This window comes from Bufo gargarizans, chromosome 7 (genome assembly GCF_014858855.1).
Source record: "Bufo gargarizans isolate SCDJY-AF-19 chromosome 7, ASM1485885v1, whole genome shotgun sequence".
Taxonomy (NCBI): Eukaryota; Metazoa; Chordata; class Amphibia; order Anura; family Bufonidae; genus Bufo; species Bufo gargarizans.
Genome location: NC_058086.1, coordinates 46,294,200 through 46,306,272, shown reverse-complemented (window position 1 = coordinate 46,306,272; position 12,073 = coordinate 46,294,200). Strand labels below are relative to the sequence as shown.

General features: G+C 48.3%; 1 protein-coding gene across 1 annotated transcript in view; it reads left to right on the top strand.

Annotated features, from left to right (window-relative positions):
* PATJ (PATJ crumbs cell polarity complex component) overlaps nucleotides 1-12,073 on the top strand; it is a 195,574-nt gene that overhangs the window by 39,219 nt on the left and 144,282 nt on the right. Inside the window, exons 10-12 of the mRNA XM_044302377.1 lie at nucleotides 4,164-4,252; nucleotides 6,086-6,227; nucleotides 10,104-10,238. Of these exons, the coding sequence (XP_044158312.1) occupies nucleotides 4,164-4,252; nucleotides 6,086-6,227; nucleotides 10,104-10,238 (366 nt within the window). The remainder of the gene's footprint in view (nucleotides 1-4,163; nucleotides 4,253-6,085; nucleotides 6,228-10,103; nucleotides 10,239-12,073) is intronic.

The window sequence follows — 12,073 nt, the reverse complement described above, 5'->3', positions numbered from 1 at the left end:
GCCGTGGCTTATCTGAATCATCAGGGGGGCACCAGGAGCGTGATGGCCCTGCGAGAGGCCTCTCAGATCCTGCGATGGGCGGAGGAACACGTTCCCGTTCTCTCCGCCGTCCACATTCCCGGGGTCGACAATTGGGCGGCAGACTTTCTCAGTCGTCAGCTCGTCGACCCGGGCGAATGGTCTCTCCACCCGGAAGTGTTTCATCAACTGTGTCTCCGGTGGGGAGTTCCGGACGTGGATCTCTTCGCGTCTCGCCTGAATCACAGACTTCCGCGCTATGTTGCGCGGTCCAGGGATCCGCAAGCTCTTGCGGTCGATGCCCTGGTTCTGCCTTGGTCCCAGTTCGACCTTCTGTATCTCTTTCCGCCCATCCCTCTTCTGCCTCGAGTGCTCAAGCGTCTCAAGGCGGCCCGGGTGCCGGCGATTCTGGTGGCCCCAGATTGGCCCCGCAGGGCGTGGTACGCAGATCTCGTGTTCCTGCTCGCCGACGTTCCATGGCGTCTTCCCCTGCGTCGCGATCTCCTTTCGCAGGGCCCTCTGTTCCACCCGAATTTACCGCAGCTTCGTTTGACGGCGTGGCTGTTGAGACCGCGATCCTGAAGGCCCGTGGTCTCTCGGACTCTGTCGTTCAGACGATGCTTCGCGCTCGGAAGCCCCAGTCGGCCCGTATTTACTATCGGACCTGGAGGGCGTATTTTGCTTGGTGCGAGTCCGCACGTTCTCGTCCTCTCCTTTTTTCGGTCCCTAATATTCTGGCCTTTCTTCAGGCTGGTTTTGATAAGGGGCTTCGCCTGGCTTCTCTCAGGGGGCAGATTTCTGCCCTTTCGGTCCTTTTTCAACGTTCTGTGGCCACGCGGGCTCAGGTTAAGACTTTTCTGCAGGGTGTCGCTCGCCGAGCCCCTCCTTTTCGTCCTCCGGTGGAGCCGTGGGACCTGAATCTTGTTCTTGATGCTCTTCAGTCCTCTCCTTTTGAGCCCTTGGCAGACATCTCTCTGTCGTTTGTGTCATTTAAGGTTGCCTTCCTTGTGGCTATCACCTCTATCCGTCGGGTTTCCGAACTGGCGGCGCTTTCCTGCCGGTCGCCTTTTCTGGTGTTCCATCGGGACAAGGTCGTTTTGCGTCCCGTTCCTTCTTTTCTCCCTAAGGTTGTCACCCCGTTTCACATCAATGAGGAGATTATCCTTCCTTCCTTCTGCCCTAATCCTTCTCACCCTCGGGAGAAGTCTCTCCATTGCCTGGATGTTGTTCGGGCTCTCCGCTGGTACCTTCGCCTCACGGAACCCTTCCGTCGTTCGGATTCTCTTTTCCTGGTTCCGGCGGGTCCTCGTAAAGGTCTGCCTGCCTCCAAGGCCACCATCTCTCGCTGGGTTCGGTCGGCTGTCAAGGAGGCCTACGCCGCGAAGGGTCGCGCTCCCCCTTCCAGGTTGACCGCTCATTCGACTAGGGCAGTCGGAGCTTCCTGGGCGGTGCGTCATCAGGCTTCGGCTGCCCAGCTTTGCCGGGCCGCCACCTGGGCGTCAGTTCACACTTTTGCTAAATTCTACCACATTCATTCCCTGGCTTCTGCTGATGCCAGCCTGGGGCGTAAGGTTCTGCAGGCAGCGGTGCTTTAGGTTGCCGTCTGGCGATCTTCTTCCCTCCCTCAGGGACTGCTTTGGGACGTCCCATGGTGCTGTGTCCCCCAATGCCACGCACGAGAAAAATGGATTTTTTGTACTCACCGTAAAATCCTTTTCTCGTAGTAGGCATTGGGGGACACAGATCCCTCCCTTTCCTTGGAGCATTTGTTCTTGTTCGTGGTTCCGGCGTTTGCTTGTGGTTGTCGGGTTCCCCAGTTCAAGACTTGTTGGCACTCCGTTTCTTTTTGGTTCAGGTGTGGCGTTCCTACTGCTTTTGGTACTGACTGAGTTGTTCTGGCTCTAGCAGAGGGGTATAGCCCACCTGGGTGGAGCCAACACTTTTTTGTTTCTAGTGTCAGCCTCCTAGTGGCAGCTGGGCATATACCCATGGTGCTGTGTCCCCCAATGCCTACTACGAGAAAAGGATTTTACGGTGAGTACAAAAAATCCATTTTTCCTTCGATGATAGTAATCCGTCCAGGCCCTGACGCAGCAAAGCAGCCCCAAACCATGATGCCCCCACCACCATACTTCACAGTTGGGGTGAGGTTTTGAGGTTGGTGTGCTGTGCCTCTTTTTCTCCACACATAGTGTTGTGTGTTTCTTCCAATCAACTCAACTTTGGTTTCTTCTGTCCACAGAATATTTTGCCAGTACTGCTGGGGAACATCCAGGTGCTCTTGTGCAGACTGTAAACGTGCAGCAATGTTTTTTGGACAGCAGTGGCTTCCTCTGTGGTATCCTCCCATGAAATCCATTCTTGTTTAGTGTTTTACGTATCGTAGATTCGCTAACAGGGATGTTAGCATATGCCAGAGACTTTTGTAAGTCTTTAGCTGACACTCTAGGATTCTTCTTCACCTCATTGAGCAGTCTGCGCTGTGCTCTTGCAGTCATCTTTACAGGACGGCCACTCCTAGGGAGAGTAGCAGCAGTGCTGAACTTTCTCCATTTATAGACAATTTGTCTTACCGAGGACTGATGAACAGCAAGGCTTTTGGAGATACTTTTATAACCCTTTCCAGATTTATGCAAGTCAACAATTCTTAATCGTGGGTCTTCTGAGAGCTCTTTTGTGCGAGGCATCATTCACATCAGGCAATGCTTCTTGTGAAAAGCAAACCCAGAACTGGTGTGTGTTTTTATAGGGCAGAGCAGCTGTAACCAACACCTCCAATCTCATCTCATTGATTGGCCTCCAGTTGGCTGACACCTCACTCCAAATAGCTCTTGGAGATGTTATTAGGCTGGGTTCAGACCTGAGCGTTCGGGATGGAGGGCTCTTTATGCGCGATTGTATGCGCGTTTACAATCGCGGCTCCGGAACAAGCGAACGCCCATTGTCGCGCGTTCCCGCTGAAGTCTATGTACGGGAACGCGCGACAAGACGTCCCAAAGAAGCTCCTGTACTTCTTGGGGCGTCGGGCGTTTTACAGCGCGATCGTACGCGCTGTAAAACGCTCAGGTGAGAACCATTCCCATAGGGAATCATTGGTCCTTGCCTGTTGAGCGTTTTACAGCGCGTAGGAACGCACTGTAAAACGCTCAGGTCTGAACCCAGCCTTAGTCTAGGGGTTCACATACTTTTTCCACCTGCACAGTGAATGTTTACATGATGTGTTCAATAAAAACATGGTAACATGTAATTCTTGGTGTGTTATTAGGTTAAGCAGACTGTGATTGTCTATTGTTGTGACTTAGATGAAGATCAGATCACATTTTATGACCAATTTGTGCAGAAATCCATATCATTCCAAAGGGTTCACATACTTTTTCTTGCAACTGTACATCCCCTGCATGACCTAACATCTGTCCTCGTGTATAACCCACCTTCACCTCCTTCCATCATGGTCGAGCAGGGATGCACATAAAGGAGACGGGGTCCCATCACAAACTTGTATATAGGCCCCACTTCTAAATGTTGGGTCAGACCATTAACCCCCGAGGAACCGGAGACAGGAGATCTCCCTTGCTCCTCTCCCATTTGCAGTGATCCATGGTGTGTAGTGACTGTGACCATCCCCTGGTCCCGCTCTCTTCAGGGGGCACTGTAGTAAAATATTGCAGAAAGATCTAGATGAGCCGCAGCCGGGATGATAATATGGCAGATGAATTATAAGGTTGTATTACTACATCTGCATTACATAGGAACAGCAGAACAAGAAAAGGATTTGGAAGCTAGGCAGCAGTGCTCAATGCCAGGCATCAGCTGCAAAAGCAAATATGGTGGGTGTATAAAAAGACAGTACCGCAGCTGACGGTAATCAGAAGGGGACAGGTCATCATCAGGGCCTCAGTAGTGCAGTCTCAGGTTTGGGCCTGTATCTTCAGATGGTCAAATCTCTGCATGAAAGGGCATCTTATAAGCTTTTTTTCTGGTTGGTCTCCTTTAAGTGTCATTAACCATCCATGAGGTTGTTCACCCTGTAGCAACATGGGGTCAAGAGATGTCCTGATCTTTGGGGAAATGGACCCTTTATTCCTCGGGACCCACGTTAGGGGCTCTGAGTCGCAGAAATTAAAATTTCTCCTTTTGACTTTCAGGCTCTTCTGGTATTTATGTGAAGGGCATCATCCCCGGCAGCGCTGCCGACCAGAGCGGGTGCATTCAAGTTCATGACCGGATCGTGGCGGTAAGTCCATATTATTTTATATTTGTTATAACTTACCTGTAGTTATCAACCTGCAGAGCACCTCCTCCCCCCACAGGATCCCAGCATGAAGACCACGTATTACTGGACTTTCCGAGTTTAAGCTTCACAAACCTGAATCGCCGTAGAAGGAAAATTTCTGCAGATTTGTGATCTGCTGTGTTTCAGTTCCTCACCATTTTAAAAATCTTTGCTTGCTGTTAGTGAATATATTTATTTACATCCTGGGGATGCATAGATGTAATGCTTCTCACAGCTGAGGTTGTATCCAATTCTCTTTAAACTCCAAACTGATACATTGTGACAATCAGGACAAAAGAGAGAGAGACTTGTGATGCTGATGTGTTTACCTGAGGATTGTGTGGGCTTCATACAATTGTAACAAACCCTCAGCTGTGATAGACTCTTCTCAGTCAATTAATGCAAGCAGAGATGCTGAAAATCAGGAAGGATAGAGATTAGAAAGTTGCCTAATTTAATAATACAGTAATTAAGCACTAATTACATAGAACTGTTAACCCCCATTAACTCTTTCCTGTCCTTGGGCAGAGTTCCTGCATGTGGCTGTACAGCAGAGGTGGTATAGGCTCATATGCTGAAACTTTGATGCAATGGTCAGGATTAAAGCAAGCTCCAATCCTCACCGTTTAACACCTTTGATGCCACAGTCAACAGAGACTGCAGCACCAAAGGGGATTTACAGAGCGCGTGTGTGCGGTGGGGGGAAAGGGGGTTATGTTGCCATGGCAGCAGGAGGCTTTACATCCTATAGGAATGGTTTCCAACCTCATAGTCGCCAGCAGTTCTGAAAAACGGCCAGTAAGTGGGCAGGGTCAACCTCAAAAGGGAATGGAATGGGGTGGGGATGGTGCAAATTTATCCCAAAGTGGTTACTTTTGGGGCATTTGGGGGCAGTTGTGCAGCAGGGCTTAAAGGCTATGCACACCTTAATTATTATTGCATTGCATTCATTTTGAGCTAAACATAATTTTTTCAATTGGACGTTATGTTGAACCCCTTTCTCTGCACAGCCTTGAGATTCTCTAGTAGCAGGCTCAGTTTTTTTTACTGTTTCACTTCAGCGCTCCTCATCTCTGATCTATGACCTTCTAAATACTGATAAGACTGTGTCTTAACTTTTAGGCCTCATGCACACGACCGTATGTATTTTGCGGTGCGCAAAAAATACAGATGACGTCCATGTGCACAGCTGCCCCTAATAGAACAGTACTATCCGTAATGCGGACAATAATAGGACATGTTCTATTTTTTTTTTGCAGAACAAAAATACGGACATGCACGCGGAACACCTTCCGTTTTTTTTTGCGGACCCATTGAAATGAATGGTTCCGTATACAGTCCGCAACAGTCCGCAAAAAAAAATGGAATGGACACGGAAAGAAAATACGTTTGTGTGCATGAGCCCTTAGTAATATAGAGATAAGGTTTATTGATGACTGGCACAAAAAGTACAATTCACACAGCCAGTTAACCCCTTGTGACAGAACAGCTGAATATTTTTAATAGAGACCCATTGAAAGTGATTTTTAGCCCCGAATGAGCAAAATGCCATCATAAAAAGAATTGTCCCCGAAGGTGGACATAGCCTTTAATTGTCCCAAATTATGATGGCAACTTGGGCACTTTAGATGTTGCAAAACTGCAACTCCTAGCATTTTCTGACTGACGCCTGTGGGATGGGAGTTATAATATTGCAGAAGCTGAAGAGCCATAGGATGGAGACCATTAGGGTCATATACATTAAAATAAGTTGTCATTATCAGTAACTTCCTATATTTTTTATTTATTTTCTAGGTTGACGGAGAGAACATCCAGGGTCTGACCAATCAGGAGGTTGTGACGGCGCTGCGCAACACTGGCCAAACCATCCATCTTACCCTGTCCAGGGGCAACGGGCCACTCAGCCCAGTGTCTCCGGGCGTCTCTCCGCGCAGAGGTATTTTCATTTTCTACAAAAAAAATAAAATGCAGCTCACATTATGATTTATAAAGTCTTCTATGCGGAGGTCTGATCGGTAACAGGCCGGAAGCCCGAGGCTTCACTACTGAGAGGATCTGGTGACAACATGCCCCTTCCTTACTTTTGTCAGGTGCAATGCTGTCATGGAGACTGTGGATTCAAACCATCTACATGAGTGTCTACGTCCTGCCTGGATCAGCTAGAGGCAGTCCTGTGTGTGTATATGTTGAGTTGAATCCGCACTATGGGGGTCATTTACTAAATGTTTTTGGCCTAATAAAGTTGCAAAATCTGGCGCACAGGGCACTTTGCAACTTTTTGTATTTTCTGCCACCAATCATTGTCATAATAACAGTGGCCCCAGTGCAATTGCCCTAAAAATAGATGCAGAATATATCAAAGTGACTGGTAAATGATGATGAGCTTTAATAACAAATCTGTAAAATAAATAAATAAATCTACTCAAATGCAAATATAACGATCTTTTCAAATAATAAGCCTGCTCCCAGAGAAAGAGCCGTCTCGGTAGCGCCACCTACTGGAAGAGGCTCCCTATGGGTCAGTGGTTGACTTTGTAAGCCTTGGAAGATGCCCATAGCCAAGCCTTATATATCCATCTGCATTGCCATTAATGGAGAGTCAGTACCTCCCCTAAACTAAGAGCCTAAAAATGCAAAAAAAAAAGTAAAACTAAATAAACCTCAAAAATAAATGGTTAAAGGGGTTGTCCGAGTTAAAAATAAATAAATAGCACTGTAAATCTGATGGGCAGCAATATATATCTAAGCTAAGCAAGTTTTAGGCAAAACAATCTAGATTTCCTCATTTACATGGTTCTCTTCTGGCCCTTTGTTTACCTGCAATAACAACAATCTCTGCCCCTCCCCCTGCTCTGCAAAGGGAGAGAATGCAAGTACTGCCCTGAGTGACATGTCTGCCTGCTGGGATACTCAGCAGCATGTTGTATGTGTAGGACTACAAGTCCCAGCTGTACAATGACACTGCTGATGCACACAGGATCTTCCGCCTACCTGTTCTTGTGCAATGCTCTGCAGAACTCCTCTGTCCGTTCCTGTGTCCAGCATTTGTCTCCTCACTGCCTGCAGCTACTCAGTAAAGCCTTCAGCCCTGAGTTTGTGCAGTTGAAGGGGTTAATGTTTCCCTCAAGAATCCAGGGAGAGAGCAATAAGCAGCAGCCTGCAGTACAGGGGGGTGTGGCCAGCACAGTGACCTCTCCTGTACAGACTCGTATCTGCTCTCTCAGGCTTGTGCAGGAAACCTCATCAGAGCAGGGAGAGAAGGTGACATCACATCACATTTGCCTAGTTAGAAACATACAAAGAACAAAAAAATAACTTGGACAACCCCTTTTAACTCTTAAAAATGTAATACTGTATTTCCGCCCCATAAGACGCACTCCCCCCCCCCCCCCCTCCCAAAAGTGGGGGGAAAATGCCCCTGGGTCTTATGGGGCGAATGCTGCCATTTTACATCGCAGACTGCGATGTATCAGCTGGAGGGGGAGGGAGGAGGGGCCGGTGTCATGCAAATACGGTAAGCCCGATGCTGTCACTGTACTCCGGCCCCGCCGCTCACTCACTTTACTATATTGCCTAAACCTTTTATAATAATAACTTTAATTGAAGTTCCGATCCCCAGCCCCATCTGTACTACTTACTAAATGTAGCAGGCAGAGCAGGGCGGGCGGGCGGCCGTAACTCACTGATGTCACGTGCCTGCGCTGCCTACTTCATCAGTGACACGTGACAGAGGCACGTGACATCAGTGAGTTACGGCCGGCCGCCCTGCTCTGTTCTGCCTGCTACAGGACATTTAGTAAGTAGTACAGATGGGGCTGGGGACCGGAACTTCAATTAAAGTTATTATTATAAAAGGTTTAGGCAATAAAGTAAAGTGAGTGAGCGGCGGGGCCGGGGTACAGTGACCGCACTGTTATGGGGTGGGGGATCTGTGGGTGACACACATATAGCAGTGCCATCCACAGATCTCCCCCCCCCCATAACAGTGCCATCCACAGATCCCCCCCCCCCCCCCATAACAGTGCCATCCACAGATCCCCCCCCCATAACAGTGCCATCCACAGATCCCCCCCCATAACAGTGCCATCCACAGATCCCCCCCTATAACAGTGCCATCCACAGATCCCCCCCCCATAACAGTGCCATCCACAGATCCCCCCCCCCCATAACAGTGCCATCCACAGATTCCCCCCCCCCCCATAAGTGTCATCAACAGATCCCCCATAGTAGTGTCATGCACAGACCACCATTAGTTTAAAACCCACCAAAAGCACACCTTTTGGTAAAAAAATAAATATTTTTCTTATTTTCCTCCTCAAAAACCCAGGTGCGTCTTATGGTCAGGTGCGTCTTATAGGGCGAAAAATACGGTAAATAAGTTATAGCTTAATGCATGCCAAAAACGTCCTGAAGACTCAAATGCCCTGGACCTGAACCAGTTAAAGGGGTTTTCTATGAATGTAATAATCAATGTACAATGAAAAACGTATCATTTAGTGTAGTGGCGTTAATAAGTCGGAAACTTTGTGTTTGCAACTTTTTGTATAAATAGTCACAAGTTAAGTAATTTATTTATTTTTTTACGCCGTCAACGCCAATTTTCTCAAAGCGGACATGATGAGGGCAGGAAGGGGGTGTCGCCAACTACCCTGCGGAATGTATCTTCTGGCACCAATGACGCCAGAGATCTAAGGCAGCTCACAGCTGCTGTAGATTTCGGTTTAAGTTCACGGACTGCCGCAGGAGGCACCTGATTTATAACGAGGCCTGAACCTCCTCTTAAATTAGGCGCATCCTCCAGCAGAGCAGAGGATATCAAGGCTGGCACAGAAAGCGCTGATCTTTAATAAATCTGCTCCTTAGTTTCAATTCCTCACACTTTTAAATCAACAGTACCTGTTTGCTGTCAGTGAATAACAGCAGTCTTGTCTACATTTAGCGGCAGGAAACCTGTCCAGAGCTAGTCCTGCTGTCAGCTGAGAAGTGGATACAACTGTATCCAGTCCGCACAATGCTCTGTGACTGCAGACTGATACATTGTAGCAAACCAGCAGAGAGACTTGTGCAGCTGCTGATGTGGGAAGCTCACAGAGCAGACTGGATACAGTTGTACGACAGGTAGTTTGCTACAATGTATCATTCTGGAGTCGCATCATTGTCTAGACTGGACACCATTGTATCCACTTCTCAGCAGAGAGCAGGACTAGCAGTGGACAGGATTCCTGCCTCTGAATAGACAGGGCTGTTCTCATTCACTGACAGCAAGCAAATATCTAGAAAATGGTGAGAAATTGAAACAAAGTCTATTAGAAAGTTGCAAAGCTTTTCATTCACCAGCGATGAAGATTTATAAAAATCAGCATTCTTCCAACCAAACTCTGTAAAATGACTGATTCCGACAGGGACCCCCCCCCCCCGCTGCTTTCGCGGGTGGCAATTGGGCAAAGCTGTACAAACGAGAAGCTTTGTCCCCCGTTCTGCTTCGTGCTGGGAGGGAAGCGGAGCACATCGCTCCCAGGTCCTGAGCCCCTCCGTTCACCAGAGGTTCACTTGTTAGTTTTTGACACGCTTCTGTGAGAAGTGCAGACGTTGCGCCCCCCTGTTGTGCCCGACAGCCGTGCTGCAGACAGCTTTCCCGAGCGCTCCTAGCTGGGCGCCAGGCGATGTGTTCTGCTAATCATCCTTACCTGTGAGTGTGCAGAGAACCAACATTTGTCGTGTTTGCGGCTTTGGCGCTGTCAATGCCGTCCTTCCTGTGACTGCAGACGTTCTCTCTTCTACAAGCCTAATAACCGCCTCTCTGTGTGTGTAGATGTGCCAGCCGCCTCTCCGCCTCCGTTACCTGCCGCTCCGCCAAGGGGTCAGATAAGCGAGGTCCCCGAAGGTCTCCAGTACAAGGCAGAGAGCCAGGAGCAAGAGGATAACTACAGAAATGAACTGAAAACTGGTAAAAAAAAAAAAAAAAAAAAGGATGTTTTATTAGATTTTATGATGACTCAGACCTTCCAACTGTCCGTTGTGCCACAAAATGTGGAGTTTTTGCAGATATACCCCAAAGGGGGGGGGGGGGGGGGGCGTTCCATTCAGGTCTGTGGGTGTTCTCAGACAGATTAGGGCACAAATGGGGATTAGTTGCCAGGAGGTACCGTATGTGATAATTTAGTGTAATGGCATAACGCGTCCTGCGTAGCAACGGCCCAGTGCAAACCGCCGCTGCTGAGGGACGCTCACCATTCCTAGGGGAGGCCGATCGTGACACTCGCAATTAGGAAAAATTGTAGTGCGCGCGATTTCACGTTTCATGGAGGGAGCAAGATGGCCGCTGATCCTCAGCACTTCTAAAAAAGCTGTCCTATAGAATTAAGCTGCAATACCAGGTACAGCCACCATACCATGCGTGGCGCTGTGCTTGGCATACAAAGAAAAGACAGCAGCTGTCACTGGAGCGCCACGGCCCCTAAAACGGACCCCCACAGAGCTGATATGGATGACCTATCCTAAGAATAGGTCATCAGTATTTCAGCCCTGGAAGACCCCTTTACATTTAGACAGATCTGACGGAATGGATTTCGATTTGCTTGTACTTTATAGACCAATATTTTGCATAAAAATGTTGGCTCGCTTTGGCGCTAAGACTTGGATTCAAGTTGATGATTTTTAGGGAGTACTTTTAGTTTTTAGTTTTTTTTTATATCTAAAACAGCCGCCATTCAATCTCCTACATGGGATGACCCAGCTTTCCGGACTTCAGAATGGCCAGCCTTTCTAGTTCTAGAAGGATATGGGTGTCCGTGATTTGTCATACTGTATACAAGACGATGTGCCCCCCGGCAGCCCAGTGCGCCATTTTCCGCATGGCGGCCCCCGTCAGTGTTTATTATATGTTAGCATGTATTTCCGTTCAGATGAGGTGCACAGATGGGATGTGTCGCTGTTAATGAGGATCCTCCGCGCTCCCCGATCCTCGTCACAGACTGGAGACTTCTTTTTTTTTTTCCCCTTCTCCCAAGTTAAATGTTTCTTATTAGGAACCTTAGACCTGCGCTGAACTGGCGGCCGGGGTCAGACGCAGGACAAGGCAGTCACTCTGTGCCATAAAGACTTGTCAGATCGTCTCAGCCCAGGCAGTATTACCGCCATGTAGGGCTCAGGATGGCGGGGTCGCTGCGATCACAGAGGACTGCTCAGGAGTGCCGCTTATCACAGGTGTCCTGTTACCTCCCTCTCCTCATTAAACCACATCAGACTCTGAACCGGCCAAAGGTAGAAATAATGGGGGTCATTTATAAAAGCCGGCATTTCTTCTTAGTTTCTTTCACGCCGCCATTGCTGGCAAAGAATGTGCATAATGTGTACCAGAGCGCGTGCCTCGTCATGAATTAGGTGCATCCTTGGTAGTCCTTGCACCTACCTGAAAATCTAGGACTGCCTCTGGCTGGCGTAGTTTTTTGGCAAATTTTGCCCCAATTTTCGGGCATAAATTTGCTAGGGTCAGATTCCCCCGCCATTCCTTCAACACTAATTTGTGTCAAATAGTGAGTGCAGCTCTGGAGTATAATACAGGGTATAACTCAGGATCAGTACAGGATAAGTAATGTATGTACACAGTGACTGCACCAGCAGAATAGTGAGTGCAGCTCTGGAGTATAATACAGGATGTAACTCAGGATCAGTACAGGATAAGCAATGTATGTACACAGTGACTGCACCAGCAGAATAGTGAGTGCAGCTCTGGAGTATAATACAGGATGTAACTCCGGATCAGTACAGGATAAGCAATGT